This window comes from Amphimedon queenslandica, unplaced genomic scaffold (genome assembly GCF_000090795.2).
Source record: "Amphimedon queenslandica unplaced genomic scaffold, v1.1 AMPQUscaffold_13470, whole genome shotgun sequence".
Taxonomy (NCBI): domain Eukaryota; kingdom Metazoa; phylum Porifera; class Demospongiae; order Haplosclerida; family Niphatidae; genus Amphimedon; species Amphimedon queenslandica.
In genome coordinates, this window is record NW_003546294.1 from 195,576 (window position 1) to 215,166 (window position 19,591).

The following is a 19,591-nucleotide window of genomic DNA, read 5'->3' on the forward strand; positions in this document are numbered from 1 at the left end:
GAAGGGAAAAGAGTGCAAGACACAAGACTAGAGTGAGCTTCATGATTGAATCTTCTCTGCAGTTGATTCTCTTTTCCTGTTTCCACTTTAACACTTGATGTCTCTCAGCCTTCAGCTGCTGGGTTTTTATAGCAAGAAAAAAGGAGGAAAAGGAAGAATTACTTTCAAGCTGAAGGAAATGGTTTGAAGCAATAGAATAAACAAAGCAATCAAAAAATTACTTGCTGGGAGTATACTAGTTACATAGAAAATGTAACTCATCAGTTTGCAGTAACTATAAATGATGATAATGAAGAAGAAATTTTAATTGAACTTTGCACAGAAATATTGTAGCTATGTTGCTATTGTCATTATGTTGGAAAATATATCATGAAATAATTTTCATGCAGCAAAGAGTACACAAGTTATAGGATTAAGTACATGACTGCACTTATATGTGTCCATGTACATGTATAATGAGCATTGTGTGCAGCCAAATGCAACTTGTATCAAATCATGACGATGATGCTAAAATGATAATAATTAATATTATTCACATGTATCATGTAACTATAGTTATTATATGCAATTCTGATTAAGTACACGTATTTATAGTCTAAGTTTATTTCCTGTCCTTAATGAGCCTGTACTTGTCCTTCAGACTAGTGGAGGTCCTTCCTTCTTGAAATGGATAAGCATTGAGTATGTGCTTCCATCGTGGGCCCAGTTTTGATACTCCTTTACGTAAATAGGAAACTTCTTCGTCAGTGAAGAACAATGACTTTTGTCTACCCTATACATGTATAATTAAGCAATAAGCATACAAATCGAAAAAAATGTACAGCCCATTTATATACATTGCCATGCCCATCAGCTGAATTTAGCCCTTGTTGATTCCTGTACAAAAGTACCTGCTACATCTGATTTTTTTGCATTACTGGGACAACAGTACCTCTATGTAGTCATCCGTACCCTACAGTTTGTTTGTAAACTTAATATTATTTTGCATACATGTACATGTACATGTACATGTGTGTATACACTAATATATAAAGTATGCATTACATTTACTTGGCATACTTTGGTGCTCTTTTTCTTGTTCCTGTTGTGGTGAGGAATACTCACATCATAAGCAACTTTCCTTGCCATCTCCTTTGGTGCCTTTTCCTTCACTTGCTTTGCTATAAACTCGTCTAATGGCCTACAGGCTCCATTGGTAGACTCAGACAGAGTCATGAGTGGTAGCCCTCTATTGTTCTTCCTATTACTCTTCATTCCAGGCTCAGCCTCATTCTCTTTATTGCTCATAGTTACTGTACTAGTAGTACATTGTGTACTTGTTGTTATTGTAGATATAGGACTATCTATTATGTTGTACTGAGATGGAGAAGAGGGAAGTGGTGAGAAAACAACATTATCATTCTCTATGAAAATAACATCATCTTTCTCCATGTTTGAGGCTTTAGATGTCATGAAAGGCTCTAAAGGTAAGACAGCCTCTTTAGGACCCTCTGGTACTACATGTAGCTCTTTCTTAGTCAGGACGGTCTCTGTGATTTTTCTGTGATACCGGCAGGTGCTGTTGCTTAGACTCAGACTGGGTATGAAGTTACGACTGTTTAGAGAGTCACCAGTGTGTGCTGGCGAAGACATGCAACCAATGCATCCAGTTAAGTGAGAGTCGTCTGATATCTCAATGTTTGTTATCTCATTTCTGCTCTCTTGATGCTGCAGGGATGATGATGGCTGATGTGATTCCTTCTTGTGCTCTTGATCTATTTGATGCTGTTTGTATAGCTTTATCCTTGAAGGAGGTCTCTGTCTTTTAGGAGTACTAGGTGCTACCAATGGCTGAGAGTGAGTTAAAGGAGAAGCAATTGGCTGATGATGAGAAGAGAGATGATACTGCTCACTGTAGCGCTTTGGAAATGTTGTATGAGGTATGATTCTTTCAGATGGTGTACTAGTATAAGGGACCAATCCCAAGTTTGGTAATTGAATGCTTTTGCTTGATTGGTACATTTTTCTCTTTGTCTCCTGAACTCCTTCCCTTGTTAATGGCCTTGGTGTTGCCTTGTGCTTATATCTAGTCATTGAGTTTTTCTCTCCTCTTGTTTTGAATCTCTTTGGCTTAAAGGATGGCTTCTTGAAAGTGGTTTCTTCCTCCTCCTCTCCCCTCATCTCGTGATTGGATACTTCTCTCCTTTTAATTTCTTCCAGCTCAATTTCCAAGCATCTTCGTCTTTCCTTCTCTTCAGCTAGACTCATCTCTAGGTCAGTTAATCTACTCTTAACTGTGCTAGCCTGTATGATATAATACAATGAATGACACAAGATACAAAGCTTTACTTACATTAAAGCTTGTGCAGACTGATGGTGGGGCAGGTAATGTGGTGTTGATAAGAGGTGCATTGTCTTTATTGGTAGTATCTGCAGGACCAAGAGAAGGTGAGTATAGAGGAGGTTTTTGTAGTTGTGTCTCTGCCTTTTCCAGCCATTCATTGATCCTAGTATTGAATGGTATCACTGACATCTTTTTGAGTAGCCCTTCATTTTTAGCAGCTGCAGACTCATTAACCATGCAACCATGAGCAGCATCCAAGTGTCCTGTACCATGAAAAATACCACTATCTATTAATATTGGACTATAATAGTACACATGGTACATGTATTTCATGAAGTGGGGAAAAATTTTCATCCACTGTTAGGGGTAAATTGTACAGCTCTATGTCATTTTGGAATTGCCAAATTTTAAGCAAAGTTTTTGACCTAAAATAAATTACTTTTTGCCTACTTTTAAGCTAAAATTTTTACCTGGTTTAAAACAAAAATTAGTCAAATTTTGAAAATAATGAAAGAAACATAATCAAGACACTAATGCACATACTTGGCATATCTATTGCTTCAAATATTCCTTCTTCTTCCTCATCTTCTAAAAACAGAGGATAGAGATTACATAAATTGTCATCACATTAATATACTCTTGTTAATATTAAAGAGGTTTATAATGTACCTTCAATCACTTGTGGTACTTTTAATCTGTTCCTACTCATTTTGATAACAATAGGTATCATTTTATCTATAGATTCATCCTAACATAAGAACATACAATATTGGTTATAATGATATGAAAATAAGTCAACACTAGCTTACTACAGACTCAGCCATGAGATTGATTAGGAGTGACTCTCCATTGCACTCAATGAAACAGTTACAATGATCATCTGTAAATAAAGACTTTGATTCACCTCTCTATTTCTCTCTTTCTCTTACCAGAATTTTCAATGAGTGTCTCCAGACAGGTTATTGCTATTAGCTGCTGTCTTGGATTGAGCCCTCCTTTATCAGACAATAGCTCCAGCAATAGGGACACCATTTTAAAACTGACCAGAAACTTTGTGTTAGTGTCTAGAGACATAATAACGAAGAGTTGTAATTATAGTTAAAAGTAAATACCATTATTTGTGACTGCAGCGAGGATTGCTTGCATGAGACATGATATAAATTCAAGCCTCTCTTGTCTCTTTTCATCTTCTCCTCCTGTTATTGTTTTCTCTTTTTGTTTTATCAACATTCTTGTCATCACCCGAAGTCCTCCAACTTTATACAACTTATCTTGAGTGTTACCTTGAATACATTGTAATACTAAACACTAAAGTACCAGGTCGGGTCCACTTACCATTATTAGCAATGCAAGATGTGAAAACATTAATGACAGATTTTAATACGACTAACTCCCCCTCTAGATCACAGCAGCCTTCCGCTGCTAATCCTAACACATGGACTGCAACAGGGAATATTGATATGCACTGACACTGGTTCAACTCTACAAGGAATGAATGAATGAATGGAGTATAACACAATGTACTTGTGTATTATGGTACTGTATGTTGTTGTAGTGTTGTAAAGTAGTATAATGTAGAAATGAACACTTGTACTTGTATGTATGTACTGTATTCAATAGTGCTGTATCATACCATTCTGTGGGTTGTCACAAGCTACAGACAATCCATTGCCAATATTTTGAAAATAATTTATAAGAATAGGGTCGGCAATAAGATCATCTTTTTCTTGAATTAAACTCCTAAAAACAATCACGATGATACATGTATTTGCACACAGAGAACATCTCACTTGAACATATCAATCAATTTGTACAATAACTTTGTCTCTCTTGCCATCTTTTGTCCTTGACCTATAATAATAATAATGATTATTATTACACTGTACTTGTATGATTATTAGTTACTGTTATTGTTCATTATGTTGGCCAATAGTACGACAGTTCCTGATCTTAGCCTCAAAGTAGCCTCACTGGATCTCAATAGTGAATACAGTAATGTAAAGACGTCACTTTTGCAAAGTCTTATCTGTGTATTGACTAGAGAAGGCAATTAATAATGTATGGCCATGAGTATAAGCATAAGTATTATTAAAGTCACCTACCATTATTGTCAGTAGCACAGGCTAGCGTGCAAAGACAAGCTTGTTTCACTTCTAAAGATGCCGTATTCTTCAAGAGGTCAATGACTGCTTCAAGGAAGCCTTCTGTTCTGAAAATCTCCCTTGCGTTATCTACTTAAAGCAATCAACATCATATAACTATTTGTTTCACTGACCATCCTCCATTAAGTACATATCTGCCATTAATGTCAGAGCTTGCTTCTGGGAAGAGGTGCAAGGTGGCTTGCAAGTTATGCACTCCAGCAGTAAGTGCATGTCTTCCTTGAGGGGGTCTAAAAGAATCAATCAATAAAGCAAAAGCTGGGAGTTTTCTAAAAAATAGAGAGAGCTTTAACTACCTCTTGGAGCACCAGAGTAAGCACTGTCAGCCATGAGTGAAAGCAAAAGAAGTTTATGCTCAACTGCTTATCAGGCTTCCAGCTGATCTTATTGGCGCCCAGCCACACCTACCAGTGAGTGGGCGTTGGTTGCCATGGCATTAACCATTAATTCATAACTATTTAAACCACGTGCTGTGATAATGGCGGGCGATGGAGTAGAGGCTCTTTACAGGAATTATGGCATCTTGGCAGACGCTGGGGATAAAGCTGGAGAAGTAAGAGAGTGAACCTACTTAAATAATAGCTTTTATTCTACAGAGAGATGGATGGGCTAAATTTATATTCTAATTAATGCCTGTTCCACCCACTTTTTATATGATATATTTTACATAATGTTATAATTTTCTTGTAGCAAACAGAAGCTTTTTTGGGTTTACTGGAAAGTGCCAAAGGCTCCGCGGCAGTGAAGCGACTTGTGTCCGGTTTTATTGCTAAATTTGCTCGTTTTTTCCCAACACTTGAAGGAGACATCATGAATGTTCTCTTTGATCTTGTGGAAGATGACGAATCCCTGGTAAATAAAATAAAATACATGCAGTACGGTAATTCACATTTATGTACATGTATGTACTATATGTAATTTACATGTGTTTATTTTTGTTAGGTAAGGCAAGCTGCGATTAAGTCTTTACCAGAATTATGTAAAAATAATAAAAGTAATAAAGACCTGTGTACTAAAGTAGCTGATGTTCTCACACAATTACTAGTATCAGGTAATAGTAGTTATTGCTAATTATTAATGTAAGAGAAAAAGGGAAAAGAGCATATTGACACCTACATGTAAAATCATAGTTCAATCATAAGATGATGATGATGATGATAATGATAATTCTCTTTCTACAGATGATCCAGCTGATGTAATATTAGTTAAATCAGCAATGTCAACCATATTGATTCATGACACACCCAGTAAGAGGATTAGAGAGGGAGGAAGGAGGGAGTAGAATTGATCTTGTGATGAGTTAATTTAGTTGGAATTACCGTCTAATGTTACCATGGTGACATAATTAGCACTGAAGACCACACCCACTAATTATTCACAAAAAAATCATTTATAATGAATAATTGATTTGTCTTTTTTCTTGTTTTTCAAAGGTGCATTAATTGGAATATTTGATCAGATATTAGGAGAAGATGAAACCCTGAGAGAGAAAGCCATTGAGTATGTGTCAGTCCCTCTAATGGACATGAGGCACGTTCTCTTCATACCCAAAGAAGAAAATGAAAAATGTCTACTTGAACTTGTTAAAAAGGTAACAAGTAATCCACATTCCAATTAAAATTATTTGCAGTGTCTAATTTTATTTCTTTGACATTTTTGGTCCACTGCATAAACTTTATTATGCATGCACAAATTTTAATAAATAATATTATATTATAAAAGAAAAGCTGGAAAATTCCTATGTATACAATGTATGTATATGAGTATACTTTAAATTTAATGCCCTTCTCTCCTTTATTTAGGTACTTGGTGATGTGACAGCCGCAGAGTTTGAGACGTTTGTAGATGTTTTAGGTAAATTACATCATTTACAATCGCCCGAAGGTGCTAACGTTATTATTGACGTTATTGCCGAACAGGCCGAGCTTGACGGTAACTTTCAGGTGGGTTATTCTATTTAGTGCCTGGTTTCTATTTAATGCCCTTGTTTTATTTGGTTCACAGTCTGAAGGGCCGGAAGCTATCGATAGATTTATCACTTGTTTTAGATTAGCACTCAAATATTGTAAGGTAAGACATTAATTTTAAATTGAGTTATGCTCAGGGTTTACCACAAAGCATGCTAATGGAGCTAATCATGAGCTGACAAGCACTACACTACAATACTGTACTTGGCATTTGGGGGAATCTTTAAAAATTCATAAAAAATCTTATTTTGATCGGAATCAGCTCAAACTTGCTAAACAACAAAAGAACATGTATATGTATCAGGAAAAAATATTAAAAGGCAGAATTCTCTTTGTATTATGGTCTTTGGCCAGATTTCTGAGTTATTTTACACTATGCCAAGATCCTGTAGGAAACCTTATTGTTGGAACTTTCAAAATATTCTAATTTTCTGAAAATTGGCTCCAAAATCTCCCCCCCCCCCAAATTTTATTACATTTAAAGTTTAAGCTGATTCTTTTTTTGTTTTAAAGACAGGAGTGTTCCTCATTCCTCCTTTACTATCTCTTTCCCTCCTCTTCCCTGCAGAAAGGTGGTAGCTCATATCAATTTGTTAGATATGCATCAGTGGAAATATTACCATCATTTGCTTCCATAACTGACGCACAAAAGCAACAAAACGTGTTACAATTGCTGGCCGAAGGTTCCTGCTATGTACAACCTGAGAATGATGTAGAAATATGTCTGGAATCACTCCATCTCTTCCTATTGGTGAGTTAAAACTGTATTAAAGAACAGAAGGAAAATATAAGAGTAAATAGGGAGGATTTACATGTACATGTAAATGATCATGTATATTGCATTGGTCTGGTGATGAGTTAAATTGTTGGAATTACCGTCATACATTTGCTTGATGACACCAGTAGCCCTGAAGACCATCCACACTAGTACATAAGATATAATGTGTAATGGGTTTATATGTCGTCTTATTATTTTGTTTATTATTTTAATTTCTTTTAGGAACACGTTCCTTCTCCTCCGGAAGAGACTGCAACTGAGTCTCCAAAATTGCAGTTTTCTGTTGTTGAATGTTTGCTGTTTGCTTTTCACCAATTAGTCAATAAAGTATTATCAGTATTATTATTATTATTTTATTTATTATTATGCTCTGTTAGAGTCCTGGGTTTTTAGCTTCACCAGAAAATGAAGAGAGACTCAAGGAGCTCCGTAAACGTTTGCAATATTTCGCTCGAGGTTCACAGACCTATCATAATCAGCTACAGGTTGCCTTAAAAGGAAAAACACAACTTGAACTAAAAGAGGAACAGGTACGAGCCCATTTCTTTCTTCTCTCTCTCTCTCTCTTTCTTTTTGTCTTCTGTCAGTGATTATATTCTCTCGGCTAAATATTCTCTGCATCTTTCCTTTTTTAAAATTTAAGCTGTTGAACTCCTCTTTCTGCTCAGAGTGAGATCCAGTTTGAGTGGAAATGATGGGAGAAAATGATTAACTATCGAGTGATCTGAGACTTTAATACAATGCATCCTTCATATTTCCTTTAATACTTCCTTATACTTCCTTATTTACATATTGCTATCTTAAGGCGGATTTACAATATGACATTAGGCCAGCGCACTGTCAATTTTTAATCAAAAGTGTGGGCGATTTGACCTTTTGACGCATGCTTCCCGCTAGAATAGAACCAAATCCTATTCCAGCATCAACGTAACGTCAAGCCTATCGTAATATTGTAAATTCGCCTTTATGCATGATTATTGTTATTATTTTTGACGATTTTATTTTTGTTTTATTTCTAGAACAAGTTACGTCAGATGGCTCTAAAGATGACAGCAAACATTAGTACATTAATTAAAGTAAAAATTGCCACACCCACCCACATTATTATTATTATCATTACCATAATAAGGATTTCTTTCGTAACCCGCCCACGTACAATGCAACAGTGCAACTATCTTGGGGAGCAAAGGTATTGCAGTTTCTTAGTGATAATAATTTTTAAAAATTTTGTTCTGTTTTAGAAAATTGATTTGGGTACAAAGAGGTCTTTGGCCACTCCCCTTCCGTCATCAAATCCGTCAAAAAGGAAACTCTCTCCGATAAGATTTGATGAAGATAAATCCTCGGGTGGTGCCTCTGGGGGCGCTGCAAAGCAAAGAGGAGGGAGGAGAGAAGCAAGAGCTATTTATAATCCACCGAGACGCCAACCAGTGACTAACGGGAATTCTTTTGACGAGGGTTCTTGGAAAACGGGCGGAGGAGGAGGAGGGAGAGGGGGTAGAAGGGGAGGGTGGAGAAGTGGGCGTGGTTTTAGAAGAGGGAGGGGCACATGGAGAAACTATTAACATTTTAATCTGTCTATTTCTCCTCCATTCACTATTATTGTTATTATTATTTTTGTTAAAATTAATGTACATGTACATGTACATATTACACTAAGAAATTTAACCTGTTAATGCAGTACATTACATGCATATTATACATGTACATGCTCAAAACATTGTTTTATGGAAATAATTGATTCAAAAAAAATTAGAAAAAATTCTAAACTAAAAAAATTTTAAAGTTTTTGGTCCTTACAACTCTGACCTGCTACCTGTGCAGTAACCTATTGAAGAACAAATAAATCATTAGCATCATTATTGTATTATTTTGGTACCAGAGAGGGAGGAACAGAGCTGCTTCTTTTTGTCACGAGTTTTTGAAATATACAAGTCCAAGATGTCATCGTCGTAAGCAGATATCACTGTAGAGCACTGAAAATGAAAATGAAATTGAAATATTTATTTACAATAGCAAGAGATTGTGGTTATTTTTGCTTTCAGTATCACTAAACCACAAAATGAAAACAAGCAAGTGATGTAGTTTTCTTTGCACTAATGAGCCCACTTGTGTTGTGGAAAGGAGAGTGGGTTTGTGATAAAAAAATACACAACTCACTGCATCTTTGAGCTCTTTCATTGTACTTGAGTCAATCTTGACATTGTTAAGTGTGACACTCTCTCCTGCCCTTGAATTAAACCTCACATAGCTCTTTCTACCCCCACCATCCTCTGATAGAGCATAATTATTCATCTCGTCACTACAATTATATACAGTGAGGAATGAAGTGGTTTAAAATTAAATTATATAATGATAGTTTGGCAATTGTTCTTAGAATTTTATGCATGACATAAGGGCATCAATGCATTCATTTTTATACTATTTGGCTCAAACTTTCTACAAAGCAAAATTTTTAAAGAAATGCAGGTATTTATATAGTAGATACCTTACCATATGTTTTCCATCAGTTCGATCAGATGGGTCTCACTGCCAGCATATTTTACAGCCCTGGTTTCCCTCCCGCCAATATCTATGGTCTTCTTTTGATCAGTGTGTTTTATGGCATAGTCCAATTCATCTATGATTGCCTTACAAGCTGCATTAAAGAAAAGAAGGAATTAGCAAGATTTTATAATTATTTTAAATAATAATTATTATTGTACCTCCACACAGGACTTCCCTGCCACTTTCTGCCCTGTAGACTAAAGAAAAATAAATTATAAAAGCGAGAAAGAAAGAGCCCTTCATTTTGCTTGCTCAGAGACAGAGAAGATCAAGAAGAGTGGGAACTTTTTGTGGTCAATGAGCAGCGAATGCAGCAGCCCTGCCCTTTTATTGGGTGGACCGCCCCTCCTCCTCCTGGAAAGACACGCCCAGCAAGTTTGTGCAGAGACACTGTGGAAGTAGAGGTAGAAGTGCCTGGTGCCCTTTAGTTTTACTCGCCTTTACTTTGACGTTAAGCTGGCGAGCACTCTTTTTTGTACTTCTCTAGTTCACTGTTCATTTTGTCTGCACAGCAATGCCAGTTAAGAATAGGAAAGTGGCTCTAATGGGATTCAGAGCTGTTGGTGAGGGATGACTCATTATGCAACACTTTTAAAAATACTTTCTCTTTCATTGTCTCCTCTAGGGAAGTCATCTCTGACCATCCAATTTGTTGAAAATCATTTTGTAGATTCATACGATCCAACTATTGAGAATAGTGAGACTTATTAATGATTAAATGCAAAAACCTAATTTATAAAATCATTTTTTCTTTCTCCCAGCATTTCAAAAGTCCGTATCTTACAAAGGACAAGATTATTTAATTAATGTTGTAGATACAGCCGGTCAGGTACATGCTATAACAGTAATGGAAGGAGCATGATTGTGATATAAACTTTGTTATTTTCTATATTTTAGGACGAATATTCTATATTTCCTCGCTCATACACAGTTGATGTTGATGGCTACCTTCTAGTGTATTCAGTTACTTCAATGAAGAGGTAATAAGCTCATTATAATGATCCTGTACAATAACATACACCTTGTGCCAAAATGGAAGATGTGTCAGCCATTTTTTGTGATTCAATCGTAATACAAATGACCAAGAGTTGTGGATGATAATTATCACCTTATATATCAATTTGAAAATAGCCATAGTCCAATGGTATTTGACACCAATGTTCACACTATTGTTTATAAGGGCAAGCTCCAGCCAATGACATGGTACTAGGGAGTTTCTTTTTGTTATGAATTACACCAGACTTATGGTTGTATAATTTATGTTGTTTTCTCTCTTTTTCTCTTTTCTTCTTTAGTTTTGACACAGTTAAGGTAATCCGTGATAAGTTACTGGATCAAAGTGGAACAACAAAGTATGTGCTAGCAAATTAATTTATGCATTATTATTATTATTGCCAATAGCATTCCATTAGTTCTTGTTGGTAATAAAACTGATTTACACATGCAAAGGTTAGTAACAACAATTACCGTATAGCGGTTTTTTTGAGGATAATAATTTTCGCAAATGACCCATATCCGGAAGTTCACAGAATTAATTTTCACGAATTTCAACTATTCTGCCATATTGTACCTTATCAAATTGATTTCCAAGGAATTAAATTTTGTGGATCTTGAAAAATACACAAAATTTGCAAAAATTTGTTATCCTCGAAAAAACCCACAATACGGTATTACTGTCATTCTTGCTTTCATGTTATATAATTTGTTATACATAATTATTACTAAGAGTAGATGATAAACCCTAAGCCCTAGAATATCCTCTACTCTCGTTATTACTTTAGAGTCATATCAACAGAAATGGGTAAGAAACTAGCAGCCGATTGGAAAGCGTCTTTTGTTGAGTGCTCAGCAAAACAAAATGAGGTAAGTACTTGTTTATAAGATACATGTTTTAACAATACACATGCACATGCAGGGCGTTGAAGAGATATTTCAAAAAATATTACAGCAGGTGGAACAGGTACAAGGGAATGATCCTGAGAGTGGCTGTACTATATTGTAATTACATGCACAAAATTATGACTGGCTTTCTATTGCTGTCTCTCTCTCTCCCTCCCTCCCTCTCCCTCTCTCTCTTTCTCTTTTAATTATTATTAAATATAAAATTATAATAATAATTATTATTACACATAATTATAAGCTACCATAACTGCATGTATATGTACAAGTTTGTGCCAGAAAGTTATAAAACAAAGTTTTGACATAGTTATATCAACTAGTATTGCCTGATGTCTGTGGCGACTGTTGTTGTAGCTTTAGTGTATCGACTCTTAGATTAGAGAGAACTATCTCACGTAACGTCTGAGAGAGAGGAGACATAAAAGAGGGGGAATTGATGTATGATATAATATATGTACATCTCCTCTCTCTACTCTTTAAGTGCATACCTGTGGTTTACAGCACTCCTCTAACCAGTTTATAATGCAGCTGGAGAGAGTATCAAAGCTAGTGACATCGATACTAGAGTTGAACGATTGAAATAACTGGTCAGCAATCCCACGAAACTTAACGCAAAGAAGACATTCATAAAATATGTAACAAGGTACTATATTCTTACTACAATAAACTTGACATAGTCAGGAAGTTGCTGTGAATTGGTAGCAGCCTACACAATAATAGTAGATACATTGTAATTAGAGTATTCATCAGTCTTCAGTGTAGTCTTACTGTGTTCTGATGGGCCCTAGCTATTTGCTCATAGTTTCTATAGAAAGGAATGAACAAGGAAAGGAGTGGACATATCTGTACTTACTCTTTCATGATTGATAGTGCCTTGACTTCTTTTTCTAATTCTTCAACTTGATCTTGCTGTTTTATGGCTTGTGAGTGTAAATACATTATATAATCTATTGCTGAGAGAGAGAGAGTAAGGGGGGAATTGTACTATTTTGTGTTTAATAATTTACTTCTTTGGAGGATGACAGCTCTGCTTGGCCTATTACCAGCTGATGATGGACGACAAGTTGGAACAAGATCCAGTAAATGAGCATAACCATTCTAGCAAAGAGATGAGAATAATGATGATGATGATGAAATTTTTGTAATGGTAGATCTACTTTGATTAAATCCCTTCTCTTCTGTTCATTTATTGAATGAATGTCTCGTTTAGTTAATTTCTGATCTGGAGGGGGTTCACCAGATATGTTTCCATCTGATTCACTCTCTGGAGAGAGAGGAGGAGGAAGAGAGAGAGAGAGAAGAGGATTTACAGAATAATTAATATTTTAATACCATCGTGATAATGGAATTCCATTGATGAGCTCTTGTAGAGTGGTTTCTACAAAGATGGTTGCAATAAAGCTGCAATAATACAATACACATACGGATGAAGAAGTATCAGTGTGACCAACAGAAGTAACAGAGCCATTGGGCGAATCAAGAGGGGAGTGTTCAAGGGAATGCTGCCATTTTAAGATAAAATAAAACACAAATACCAACCCACTTTCCTAGTTTACTCACATCATGCTCAATGTTAGAGGTGGAAGAGCTAAAGGAAGAGTGTCTGTGTGGATACTCGTACGCCTCAGTTTGAGAAGATTTCCTTGAAGACGCCATCTTTACTCGTAGGTGTGTTACGGGGGGAGTGTTAGGGTGTGCCAGACCCCTTCTATAACAAATCCATTTTTAACTAGACCTTTAGACCCCGTGTGTTTGTAACGTAATAAAAGTTTAACCGCAACAGCAAATACCAGGGCCTTCTTGTTGACAGGATTTAGCAGCCATCTGTCCTCTCTGTTTGTCTCGCTTAGTCTCTCTGCAGTCACAGAAATGAACCCGCCTTGCGCTAGATGTAAGAAGACCGTCTATCCTGTTGAGAAATTCAACTGCCTTGATAAAGTAAGATACTGTAAATTGATCAAAATTGAAAGCACATGAGAATTATAGCAGCCATTTACTACTAAAGATAGAATGAATTGTGTACATTAGAAGTTGGCCAGTTTAATAAATACTCAGAATAAATACACATGCTTTTCCTCCACCCCATTGTGTAAATGGTTAATTTTGTTGACTAATAATCCATATTTTCCTTCCCTTCCCTCCCCTCTCTCTTTCTTTAGGTATGGCATAAGGCTTGTTTCACATGTGAAGTGTGTAACCTAAAGCTCACAATGAAAACATACAAAGGATACAACAAGCTCCCATATTGCAACACGTAAGGAGTTAAGCCATTATTTATATTCATTATGTTTGGGTTGATTAGTAATGTCAATCATTGTTGTTATTATTGTTAGAAAACATAGCCCTTATGTACTAATATGGTAATGTTATGGCTTTTTCAGGGGTTCCTAGCACTATTTAAAGAGCCAGTTATGGGTCTGAACCAGTGTGTGGGGGGGTTGTTTGGTCTGTGGCTACATTAGAGTAAACAAGGCCTTATGTTCCTTGTGGGTCAATTAGCATTTGATTTGTCAACTGCCTTTTCTCTCTTTATGACGTTTACTCTCTATATAATGTCTCTCTATTTCTCTTTCTCTTTGTTGTCAGGGTCCTAGCCAGGAACTTGAAATGGGGGGAGGTTTGTGTATTGCTTCGCGCGAAGTGCATGGCAAAAAAATTGACAATAACAGACGTGGTTGGTTGGCCAGGTCTTAATCTACATAAGCACTGACTGAGCCTTGTCTTTTCATAAATGGCTATTTGTGGTTCTCGCTGCTTCCAAACGCTAGTCCTGCTTCTGCAGTACTACTTTTCAAGCCAGGAGCTAATCTATAAATTTTTGCAGCTACGACACGAGGTTCTCTGAACCCTCCCCTGGCTATAGGCCTGGTTGTACATGTACATGCACATGAATTTTTATTGTGGTGTATACACAAAATATTATATCAATCATACGTACACTACACTGTACATATATAGCATGCACACATCATACATACATACATTATAATCATTTATACATGATTCATACATACGTACGTACGCACAATGCATTCATACATTTATACATGACATTGTATATGCATGATGAATGTGTACAACACTATCATAATGTTGTCTTTTATTTTAGACATTACCCAACTACAAAGTTTACTCAAGTAGCTGATACTCCTGAAAACAAGCGCCTTGCGAATCAGACTAAGCAGCAATCAGATGTAAGTCTAAGAGAAAGAGAATTAAGAAAAGGGAGAAATAAGAAAGAGAAAGATTTGATAAATTAGAATTATTTTTCGTTAATAGCTTGTTTATCGTAAAGATAGAGAAGAAGCATTGAAGCATTTCACCCAAGCCTCCGATTCCGTTGCAACAAGACAGGCTCAGCAAGCCGGCAAACTTGCCTCCAATATTGGCTATCAAAGTGCACCCCATGAAGTTGAGGGTCATAGGCCCCCACCTCAGAGCTACAACCCGCCTCAACCTAGCTACAACCCGCCTCAACCTAGCTACAATCCTCCTCCGCCTCAGAGTTACCAGCCTCCTGCTCCTCAGCCCAGCTACCAGCCGCCACCTCCTCAACCCAGCTACAACCCTCCTCCACCTGTAATTGTTTTTAAATTTAAACAGTTGTCCTTTTATTAGTATTCTATTAATCTTTTAATAGGCCCCAGCTCCTAGTGGCCCTCGTTGGACTGCCGTGTATGATTACGCTGCTGCTGATGATGATGAAGTTAGCTTCCAAGAAGGTACAAACAATTTTTAATGTCTTTAACTTCTTTCTTTCTCTCTCATGCTAGGTGATCATATAATTGATGCTGAAGTCATTGATGATGGATGGATGGAAGGCACTGTAGAGAGGACGGGCCAGAGAGGAATGCTTCCTTCCAATTATGTGGAGAAAGTTTAAAATGGCGAACATTTATTTTGCTCCTACTTTTCTTATTAATAATAATCGTCTTGATTATCATTAGAGTATAATTCATTATTATAGAGAAACAACACTTTATTAAATATGTCGATTTATTATTAGTAGTAGTATTACCCTTTTTGATGTTTTTTGTTCTCTTTTTTTTTCAATTGAAATTTATGTGCTGTGTACATTCTATTGCAGTATATTAAGTATCCCGGAGTGTGTCAACAGTATGCGGAGGTAGGCATGTGACATCATGATTTATGATGCAATAACGAGCCACGCCCTATTAATAATTATATTTTCCACGTGAAAAGGTGAAAAAAACTCAAGGAAAAATGAAAGCAGGACTTCTCTTTGTATTTGCTTCATTATTAACTCTTACTCTTGCTTTTGTCAGGTAGCGTAGCCATATCCCGGTAAATAATATTATTTTCTTTTTAGGGTTCCGCTCCATCGCCATGTCGTCCCAAGGTCACAGACCAGAGCAAGATTGCTTGCGAAGTACCCGTCTTATTTCTCGTCTTTTAAAGTGAATGATGTCCCGGAGCCTCTTACTAATTACCTTGATGTAAGTCCTGTATTTATTACTGCATTTGTATTTATTATCTTTTTTTTTTTTTTTAATTTAAGCAGCAAATTAATTGCAGTCTTGCATGATTTAGAGTGGGTAAATTTTGCATTATTTTAGTATTCAGAAATGATACATGTAGAATAAATATAAATTATTAATCTATTTTTGTCGCGATGGGACTTCTCAACTGCTGCTATCTAAACTGTACTTTTGTACTTGTAATGTCACATGCCTTGGTCACATCTGTGTATAGCAATTGAATAACCTTTTTAGTTATTGTGAACCAAATGTACATGTACATTGACTAGCTGTCACCCTTTGGTCCATAATGCATGTTACACTATTGACTATTAACATTGTCATGTACATTTACATGCATTATAAATCATTGCATATAATATTGCATTACATTCCCATTGTAGGCAGAGTATTATGGCAACATTACAATCGGTACTCCTCCACAAAACTTTCTTGTCATTTTTGATACTGGTTCGTCAAACCTTTGGATACCTAGTTCAAAATGTGATCCTAAAGATAAAGCTTGTCGTGAGTTATCTTTCTTTCACTTTTTATTTATCTTGATCCTCTTTCCCTCTCTCCTTCCCCCTATCTCTCTTGTCACTAGAGACTCACCATCAATACAATCACGATCACTCGAGTACTTACGTGAAGAATGACACAAAATTTGCCATTCAATATGGTACTGGTAATCTCACCGGATTCCTCAGCGTTGATACTGTAACTGTAAGTCACAATGAATCTGAAAAAGCATTACTTTGTTTGTTTTATGCATCAATCAAATCCTCTTCATTATGTTATATATATTTCGCATCGTTTTCTTTGTTTTATGCATGAATAAAGTATTCTTCATTATATTATGTATTTTTCATCTCTTCTTGTTTCATCCAGATTGCTAATCTTACTGTTCCAGCTCAGAAGTTTGCAGAGGCAGTGGAGCAACCTGGTGACACTTTTGTGAATGCTCAGTTTGATGGCATACTTGGTATGGCATGGCCCAGCATCTCTGTTGATGGGGTCATACCTTTCTTCAATAACCTTGTACAACAATCACTCGTAGCTCAACCTGTCTTTGGATTCTATCTGGATAGGTGAGTCTGGAGAAGAAGAAAGAAAGAGAGGGTTGATATTGTATTTGTTTTATTGTTTCTTTTTCTTCAAGAGATGAGAATGGTACTCTAGGTGGTGAGCTGGCATTAGGTGGCACTGATCCTTCCCATTACAAGGCTCCCATTAATTATGTACCTTTGTCTGACAAGACATACTGGCAGTTTAAGCTTGACAAGTATGGATTAACAATACGCCCACTTGTATAATTATCACTGTTGTTTTATCAACTTGTGTACATTTAGTTTCTGTAACATGTCTTGCCAAAAATAACAGCAACATATTGATGTCCTTATGCTATGGAGTTGATTTTGGCTTCAATTTTAAGTTATGGCCTTTTTTAAAAAGTAGCAAATTTTCGGAAAAAAGCTAAGACTAATTTTTTCCAAAAATGGCCCCAAAATCACCCCAAATTTTTATCACATTTTCTGATAGTTATAACCCCATCCATTAATAGGATAAAAGTTGGTGGTACAACTCTATGCAGTAACGGCTGCCAGGCAATAGCAGATACAGGAACATCTCTATTAGTGGGTCCTTCGGTTGATGTGCAAAAAATAATGAAAGAAATAGGAGCCAAGAATACTGATGGAGTGGTCAGTAGCTATTAATCAATAGTTTATTGACTTTAATATTTATTAATAGTATATGATTGATTGTGGGAATATGTCGAATTTGCCAACTGTTTCTTTTGTTATTGGAGGAGCACAGTATCTTCTTTCACCTCAACAATACATCATGAAAGTAAACAAATTTAGTGTTGTTATAATTATGTGTATACCGTATATCCTTAAATAAATGTCGGGGTAGCATAGAGTTTAAATATAAATAGGCAAATCTAGCATGCTAGTAACTCAAATGCCTTGTCGATACTTCCTTAAGTTCCTGAAGTCAAATGTGTGAGGTCACTGGTTTGAATCCAGCTCTGGGGCCAAGTTTTTTTCATTAAAAATTTTTTTTCGAGGTCCAAGTACCATTTTAGGAAATAAACGCACAGGCTTTTATTTAAGGAAATACAGTACCTCAACTGTTCTTTTAATTTTGTATTAGGTTTTTCATGGGGTTTTGCCCTACTGATTGTAACATTTTAAAGCTTAATGATTAATGAAATTATGCATTAAAGCTTTGGCAACTGTAGTCTTACTGCATTTTAAAACAAATCGTTATTAAATTTCTTAAAATTATAAAAAGACAATATCATCCAACAACAAATTAACATTATGTATAATAATAATTATTACCAGTGTAAAGGTTGTTATAATTTCTGATTCCTCTTTCATTAATGCAGGAAGAGGCTGAAGGGCAGACATTTTGTCTCGTTGGATTCGACTCACTGGATCAAGGGGAACCTCTGTGGATACTAGGCGATGTATTTATCGGATACTACTACACTGAGTTTGATGTGGGTCAAGGAAGAGTTGGGTTTGCTCCAGCCATTTATTAAGAGAGGCAGGATAGAGAGACTACATACATGTAGCTGCTAAACTCAATAGTCATTAAGCTCAATTATTGTTTTTTGTTGATTACTTTCAGGACACACATTTTAAGTTATCGTTTGATTTTGAATCACAATCAACTAATCAGTGATATGGGTGAGCCTCGTATAAATAAGTGGGTGTGTCCTCAGCTAAAATCGTAGAATTACATAACAAACTGTTCCCATCATTGGATGGTGTGGAGGTGGTCAAAGGATTAAAAATGGTTTCGTCTTGAGTTTCTGTTCTACCTCTAGTTGATGGAGAATTAATAACGTCAACATTTTCATCAATGGGCGGGTCACTTGTGGGTGTGGCTTCGGGTAATTGATGAGGGACTGCTACAAATTCAAGAACTGCTCGTTGTTTAGGATTACCATGACAACTGTCCTCGCTATTGGTCGGTTGTTTGAAGAGTGCCCGAGGAGGGAGGGTGGAGCGAGTTCTGGTTTTCTTTCTTTTAACAAATATATCATCAACTCCATCAAACTGGGGACTAACCTGTTGAAATTATTACATACTAATTAACACAGTAGGTATATTGCGCACAATACATATAGTAGTACTAATACTCACCCAATTAACAGTATTTGAGCCATTAGAAGGTCCATTTTCCTGATGGTTTAAGACTTTAACTTGAATTACTGGCGGAGTAACAACTTTCCTCCCCCTCCTAGTCCCTCTGACGGGTGGAGGTGGAGGAGGAGGGGGACATTCAAAATGTAGTGTAGGCTTCCATGCCATAGGAGCACAGATATGCGTTACCATCGACCAAGATACATGAAGATATCACTTGGAAGACATCTTTAACATTATAACCACGCCTACCACAGCTTTTTGCGCATGCGCAGTTGG

At 36.3% G+C, this 19,591-nt stretch overlaps 8 protein-coding genes across 10 annotated transcripts; 4 read left to right on the forward strand and 4 right to left on the reverse strand.

The window, feature by feature from the left end:
* Positions 1 to 496: 496 nt before the first annotated feature.
* LOC109580948 (uncharacterized) lies at positions 497 to 4,872 on the reverse strand. Of its 3 annotated transcripts, none has more exons than XM_019994572.1 (15): positions 4,782 to 4,872; positions 4,599 to 4,715; positions 4,426 to 4,554; positions 4,229 to 4,360; positions 4,114 to 4,174; positions 3,957 to 4,063; positions 3,659 to 3,805; positions 3,436 to 3,606; positions 3,253 to 3,387; positions 3,133 to 3,203; positions 2,993 to 3,071; positions 2,867 to 2,908; positions 2,333 to 2,586; positions 1,060 to 2,283; positions 497 to 772 (listed from the first exon to the last, which is right to left on the reverse strand). In XM_019994572.1, the coding sequence occupies exons 1-15, from the start codon at positions 4,813 to 4,815 to the stop codon at positions 602 to 604; spliced, it is 2,874 nt and encodes a 957-aa protein (XP_019850131.1). In that variant the 5' UTR covers positions 4,816 to 4,872; the 3' UTR covers positions 497 to 601. The 3 variants fall into 3 exon arrangements, with proteins under 3 accessions (XP_019850131.1, XP_019850130.1, XP_019850132.1); XM_019994571.1 differs by having other exon boundaries at positions 2,867 to 2,911; XM_019994573.1 differs by lacking the exon at positions 497 to 772 and adding an exon at positions 785 to 952 and having other exon boundaries at positions 2,867 to 2,911.
* A 69-nt stretch (positions 4,873 to 4,941) lies between these two features.
* On the forward strand, positions 4,942 to 8,992 carry LOC100640197 (apoptosis inhibitor 5-like). Its single transcript, XM_003385220.3, has 13 exons — positions 4,942 to 5,038; positions 5,176 to 5,337; positions 5,428 to 5,536; positions 5,667 to 5,732; positions 5,919 to 6,076; positions 6,288 to 6,428; positions 6,490 to 6,555; positions 7,021 to 7,203; positions 7,453 to 7,557; positions 7,608 to 7,760; positions 8,250 to 8,306; positions 8,360 to 8,419; positions 8,472 to 8,992. The coding sequence occupies exons 1-13, from the start codon at positions 4,964 to 4,966 to the stop codon at positions 8,793 to 8,795; spliced, it is 1,659 nt and encodes a 552-aa protein (XP_003385268.1). The 5' UTR covers positions 4,942 to 4,963; the 3' UTR covers positions 8,796 to 8,992.
* LOC100642093 (protein canopy homolog 2-like) lies at positions 8,936 to 10,111 on the reverse strand. The gene is made up of 5 exons (XM_019994584.1): positions 9,936 to 10,111; positions 9,724 to 9,868; positions 9,391 to 9,532; positions 9,110 to 9,206; positions 8,936 to 9,058 (listed from the first exon to the last, which is right to left on the reverse strand). Exons 1-5 carry the CDS (start codon positions 10,018 to 10,020, stop codon positions 9,027 to 9,029), a joined length of 501 nt encoding a protein of 166 aa, XP_019850143.1. The 5' UTR covers positions 10,021 to 10,111; the 3' UTR covers positions 8,936 to 9,026.
* A 28-nt stretch (positions 10,112 to 10,139) lies between these two features.
* LOC100631568 (GTP-binding protein Rheb homolog) lies at positions 10,140 to 11,856 on the forward strand. The gene is made up of 8 exons (XM_003385236.3): positions 10,140 to 10,340; positions 10,403 to 10,474; positions 10,539 to 10,606; positions 10,675 to 10,757; positions 11,073 to 11,129; positions 11,179 to 11,226; positions 11,559 to 11,640; positions 11,693 to 11,856. Exons 1-8 carry the CDS (start codon positions 10,292 to 10,294, stop codon positions 11,777 to 11,779), a joined length of 546 nt encoding a protein of 181 aa, XP_003385284.1. The 5' UTR covers positions 10,140 to 10,291; the 3' UTR covers positions 11,780 to 11,856.
* A 17-nt stretch (positions 11,857 to 11,873) lies between these two features.
* Positions 11,874 to 13,381, reverse strand: LOC100631439 (max-like protein X). The gene is made up of 10 exons (XM_003385235.2): positions 13,237 to 13,381; positions 13,101 to 13,178; positions 13,009 to 13,054; positions 12,834 to 12,940; positions 12,684 to 12,774; positions 12,530 to 12,629; positions 12,445 to 12,481; positions 12,335 to 12,382; positions 12,165 to 12,281; positions 11,874 to 12,078 (listed from the first exon to the last, which is right to left on the reverse strand). Exons 1-10 carry the CDS (start codon positions 13,330 to 13,332, stop codon positions 11,989 to 11,991), a joined length of 810 nt encoding a protein of 269 aa, XP_003385283.1. The 5' UTR covers positions 13,333 to 13,381; the 3' UTR covers positions 11,874 to 11,988.
* Positions 13,382 to 13,435: 54 nt separating this feature from the next.
* On the forward strand, positions 13,436 to 15,774 carry LOC100631693 (LIM and SH3 domain protein 1-like). The gene is made up of 6 exons (XM_003385237.3): positions 13,436 to 13,614; positions 13,836 to 13,930; positions 14,786 to 14,870; positions 14,956 to 15,255; positions 15,317 to 15,398; positions 15,450 to 15,774. The coding sequence occupies exons 1-6, from the start codon at positions 13,546 to 13,548 to the stop codon at positions 15,557 to 15,559; spliced, it is 741 nt and encodes a 246-aa protein (XP_003385285.1). The 5' UTR covers positions 13,436 to 13,545; the 3' UTR covers positions 15,560 to 15,774.
* A 79-nt stretch (positions 15,775 to 15,853) lies between these two features.
* On the forward strand, positions 15,854 to 18,833 carry LOC100636908 (cathepsin D-like). The gene is made up of 9 exons (XM_003385196.3): positions 15,854 to 15,962; positions 16,007 to 16,133; positions 16,559 to 16,682; positions 16,762 to 16,880; positions 17,046 to 17,245; positions 17,317 to 17,439; positions 17,719 to 17,857; positions 17,907 to 18,005; positions 18,550 to 18,833. The coding sequence occupies exons 1-9, from the start codon at positions 15,901 to 15,903 to the stop codon at positions 18,703 to 18,705; spliced, it is 1,149 nt and encodes a 382-aa protein (XP_003385244.1). The 5' UTR covers positions 15,854 to 15,900; the 3' UTR covers positions 18,706 to 18,833.
* LOC109580950 (putative uncharacterized protein DDB_G0285869) lies at positions 18,740 to 19,559 on the reverse strand. Its single transcript, XM_019994583.1, has 2 exons — positions 19,313 to 19,559; positions 18,740 to 19,237 (listed from the first exon to the last, which is right to left on the reverse strand). The coding sequence occupies exons 1-2, from the start codon at positions 19,502 to 19,504 to the stop codon at positions 18,842 to 18,844; spliced, it is 588 nt and encodes a 195-aa protein (XP_019850142.1). The 5' UTR covers positions 19,505 to 19,559; the 3' UTR covers positions 18,740 to 18,841.
* Positions 19,560 to 19,591: the final 32 nt, after the last annotated feature.

What these genes read in the sequence shown, in the direction of transcription:
- LOC109580948 (XM_019994571.1), bottom strand. Translation starts at nt 4,815, where the DNA reads ATGGCTGACAGTGCTTACTCTGGTGCTCCAAGAG. An exon ending in TTACTCTGGTGCTCCAAGAG is followed by an intron (nt 4,716 to 4,781) that starts GTAGTTAAAGCT and finishes TGATTCTTTTAG; the next exon opens with ACCCCCTCAAGGAAGACATG. An exon ending in AAATTGATTGATATGTTCAA is followed by an intron (nt 4,064 to 4,113) that starts GTGAGATGTTCT and finishes GATTGTTTTTAG; the next exon opens with GAGTTTAATTCAAGAAAAAG.
- LOC100631439 (XM_003385235.2), bottom strand. Translation starts at nt 13,332, where the DNA reads ATGGCGTCTTCAAGGAAATCTTCTCAAACTGAGGCGTACGAGTATCCA. An exon ending in AGAGAAGGGATTTAATCAAA is followed by an intron (nt 12,775 to 12,833) that starts GTAGATCTACCA and finishes TCTCTTTGCTAG; the next exon opens with AATGGTTATGCTCATTTACT. An exon ending in AGGAGTGCTGTAAACCACAG is followed by an intron (nt 12,079 to 12,164) that starts GTATGCACTTAA and finishes CCTCTCTCTCAG; the next exon opens with ACGTTACGTGAGATAGTTCT.
- LOC100642093 (XM_019994584.1), bottom strand. Translation starts at nt 10,020, where the DNA reads ATGAAGGGCTCTTTCTTTCTCGCTTTTATAATTTATTTTTCTTTAGTC. An exon ending in CAGGGAAGTCCTGTGTGGAG is followed by an intron (nt 9,869 to 9,935) that starts GTACAATAATAA and finishes TCTTTAATGCAG; the next exon opens with CTTGTAAGGCAATCATAGAT. An exon ending in GCTCTGTTCCTCCCTCTCTG is followed by an intron (nt 9,059 to 9,109) that starts GTACCAAAATAA and finishes GTTCTTCAATAG; the next exon opens with GTTACTGCACAGGTAGCAGG.
- LOC100631693 (XM_003385237.3), top strand. Translation starts at nt 13,546, where the DNA reads ATGAACCCGCCTTGCGCTAGATGTAAGAAGACCGTCTATCCTGTTGAG. An exon ending in AATTCAACTGCCTTGATAAA is followed by an intron (nt 13,615 to 13,835) that starts GTAAGATACTGT and finishes CTCTTTCTTTAG; the next exon opens with GTATGGCATAAGGCTTGTTT. An exon ending in TGAAGTTAGCTTCCAAGAAG is followed by an intron (nt 15,399 to 15,449) that starts GTACAAACAATT and finishes CTCTCATGCTAG; the next exon opens with GTGATCATATAATTGATGCT.
- LOC109580950 (XM_019994583.1), bottom strand. Translation starts at nt 19,504, where the DNA reads ATGGTAACGCATATCTGTGCTCCTATGGCATGGAAGCCTACACTACAT. An exon ending in GCTCAAATACTGTTAATTGG is followed by an intron (nt 19,238 to 19,312) that starts GTGAGTATTAGT and finishes TAATTTCAACAG; the next exon opens with GTTAGTCCCCAGTTTGATGG.
- LOC100636908 (XM_003385196.3), top strand. Translation starts at nt 15,901, where the DNA reads ATGAAAGCAGGACTTCTCTTTGTATTTGCTTCATTATTAACTCTTACT. An exon ending in TCCTAAAGATAAAGCTTGTC is followed by an intron (nt 16,683 to 16,761) that starts GTGAGTTATCTT and finishes TCTTGTCACTAG; the next exon opens with AGACTCACCATCAATACAAT. An exon ending in CCAAGAATACTGATGGAGTG is followed by an intron (nt 17,858 to 17,906) that starts GTCAGTAGCTAT and finishes ATTTATTAATAG; the next exon opens with TATATGATTGATTGTGGGAA.
- LOC100631568 (XM_003385236.3), top strand. Translation starts at nt 10,292, where the DNA reads ATGCCAGTTAAGAATAGGAAAGTGGCTCTAATGGGATTCAGAGCTGTT. An exon ending in TCAGTTACTTCAATGAAGAG is followed by an intron (nt 10,758 to 11,072) that starts GTAATAAGCTCA and finishes TTTCTTCTTTAG; the next exon opens with TTTTGACACAGTTAAGGTAA. An exon ending in GCTCAGCAAAACAAAATGAG is followed by an intron (nt 11,641 to 11,692) that starts GTAAGTACTTGT and finishes ATGCACATGCAG; the next exon opens with GGCGTTGAAGAGATATTTCA.
- LOC100640197 (XM_003385220.3), top strand. Translation starts at nt 4,964, where the DNA reads ATGGCGGGCGATGGAGTAGAGGCTCTTTACAGGAATTATGGCATCTTG. An exon ending in CACACAATTACTAGTATCAG is followed by an intron (nt 5,537 to 5,666) that starts GTAATAGTAGTT and finishes CTCTTTCTACAG; the next exon opens with ATGATCCAGCTGATGTAATA. An exon ending in TACTTGAACTTGTTAAAAAG is followed by an intron (nt 6,077 to 6,287) that starts GTAACAAGTAAT and finishes TCCTTTATTTAG; the next exon opens with GTACTTGGTGATGTGACAGC.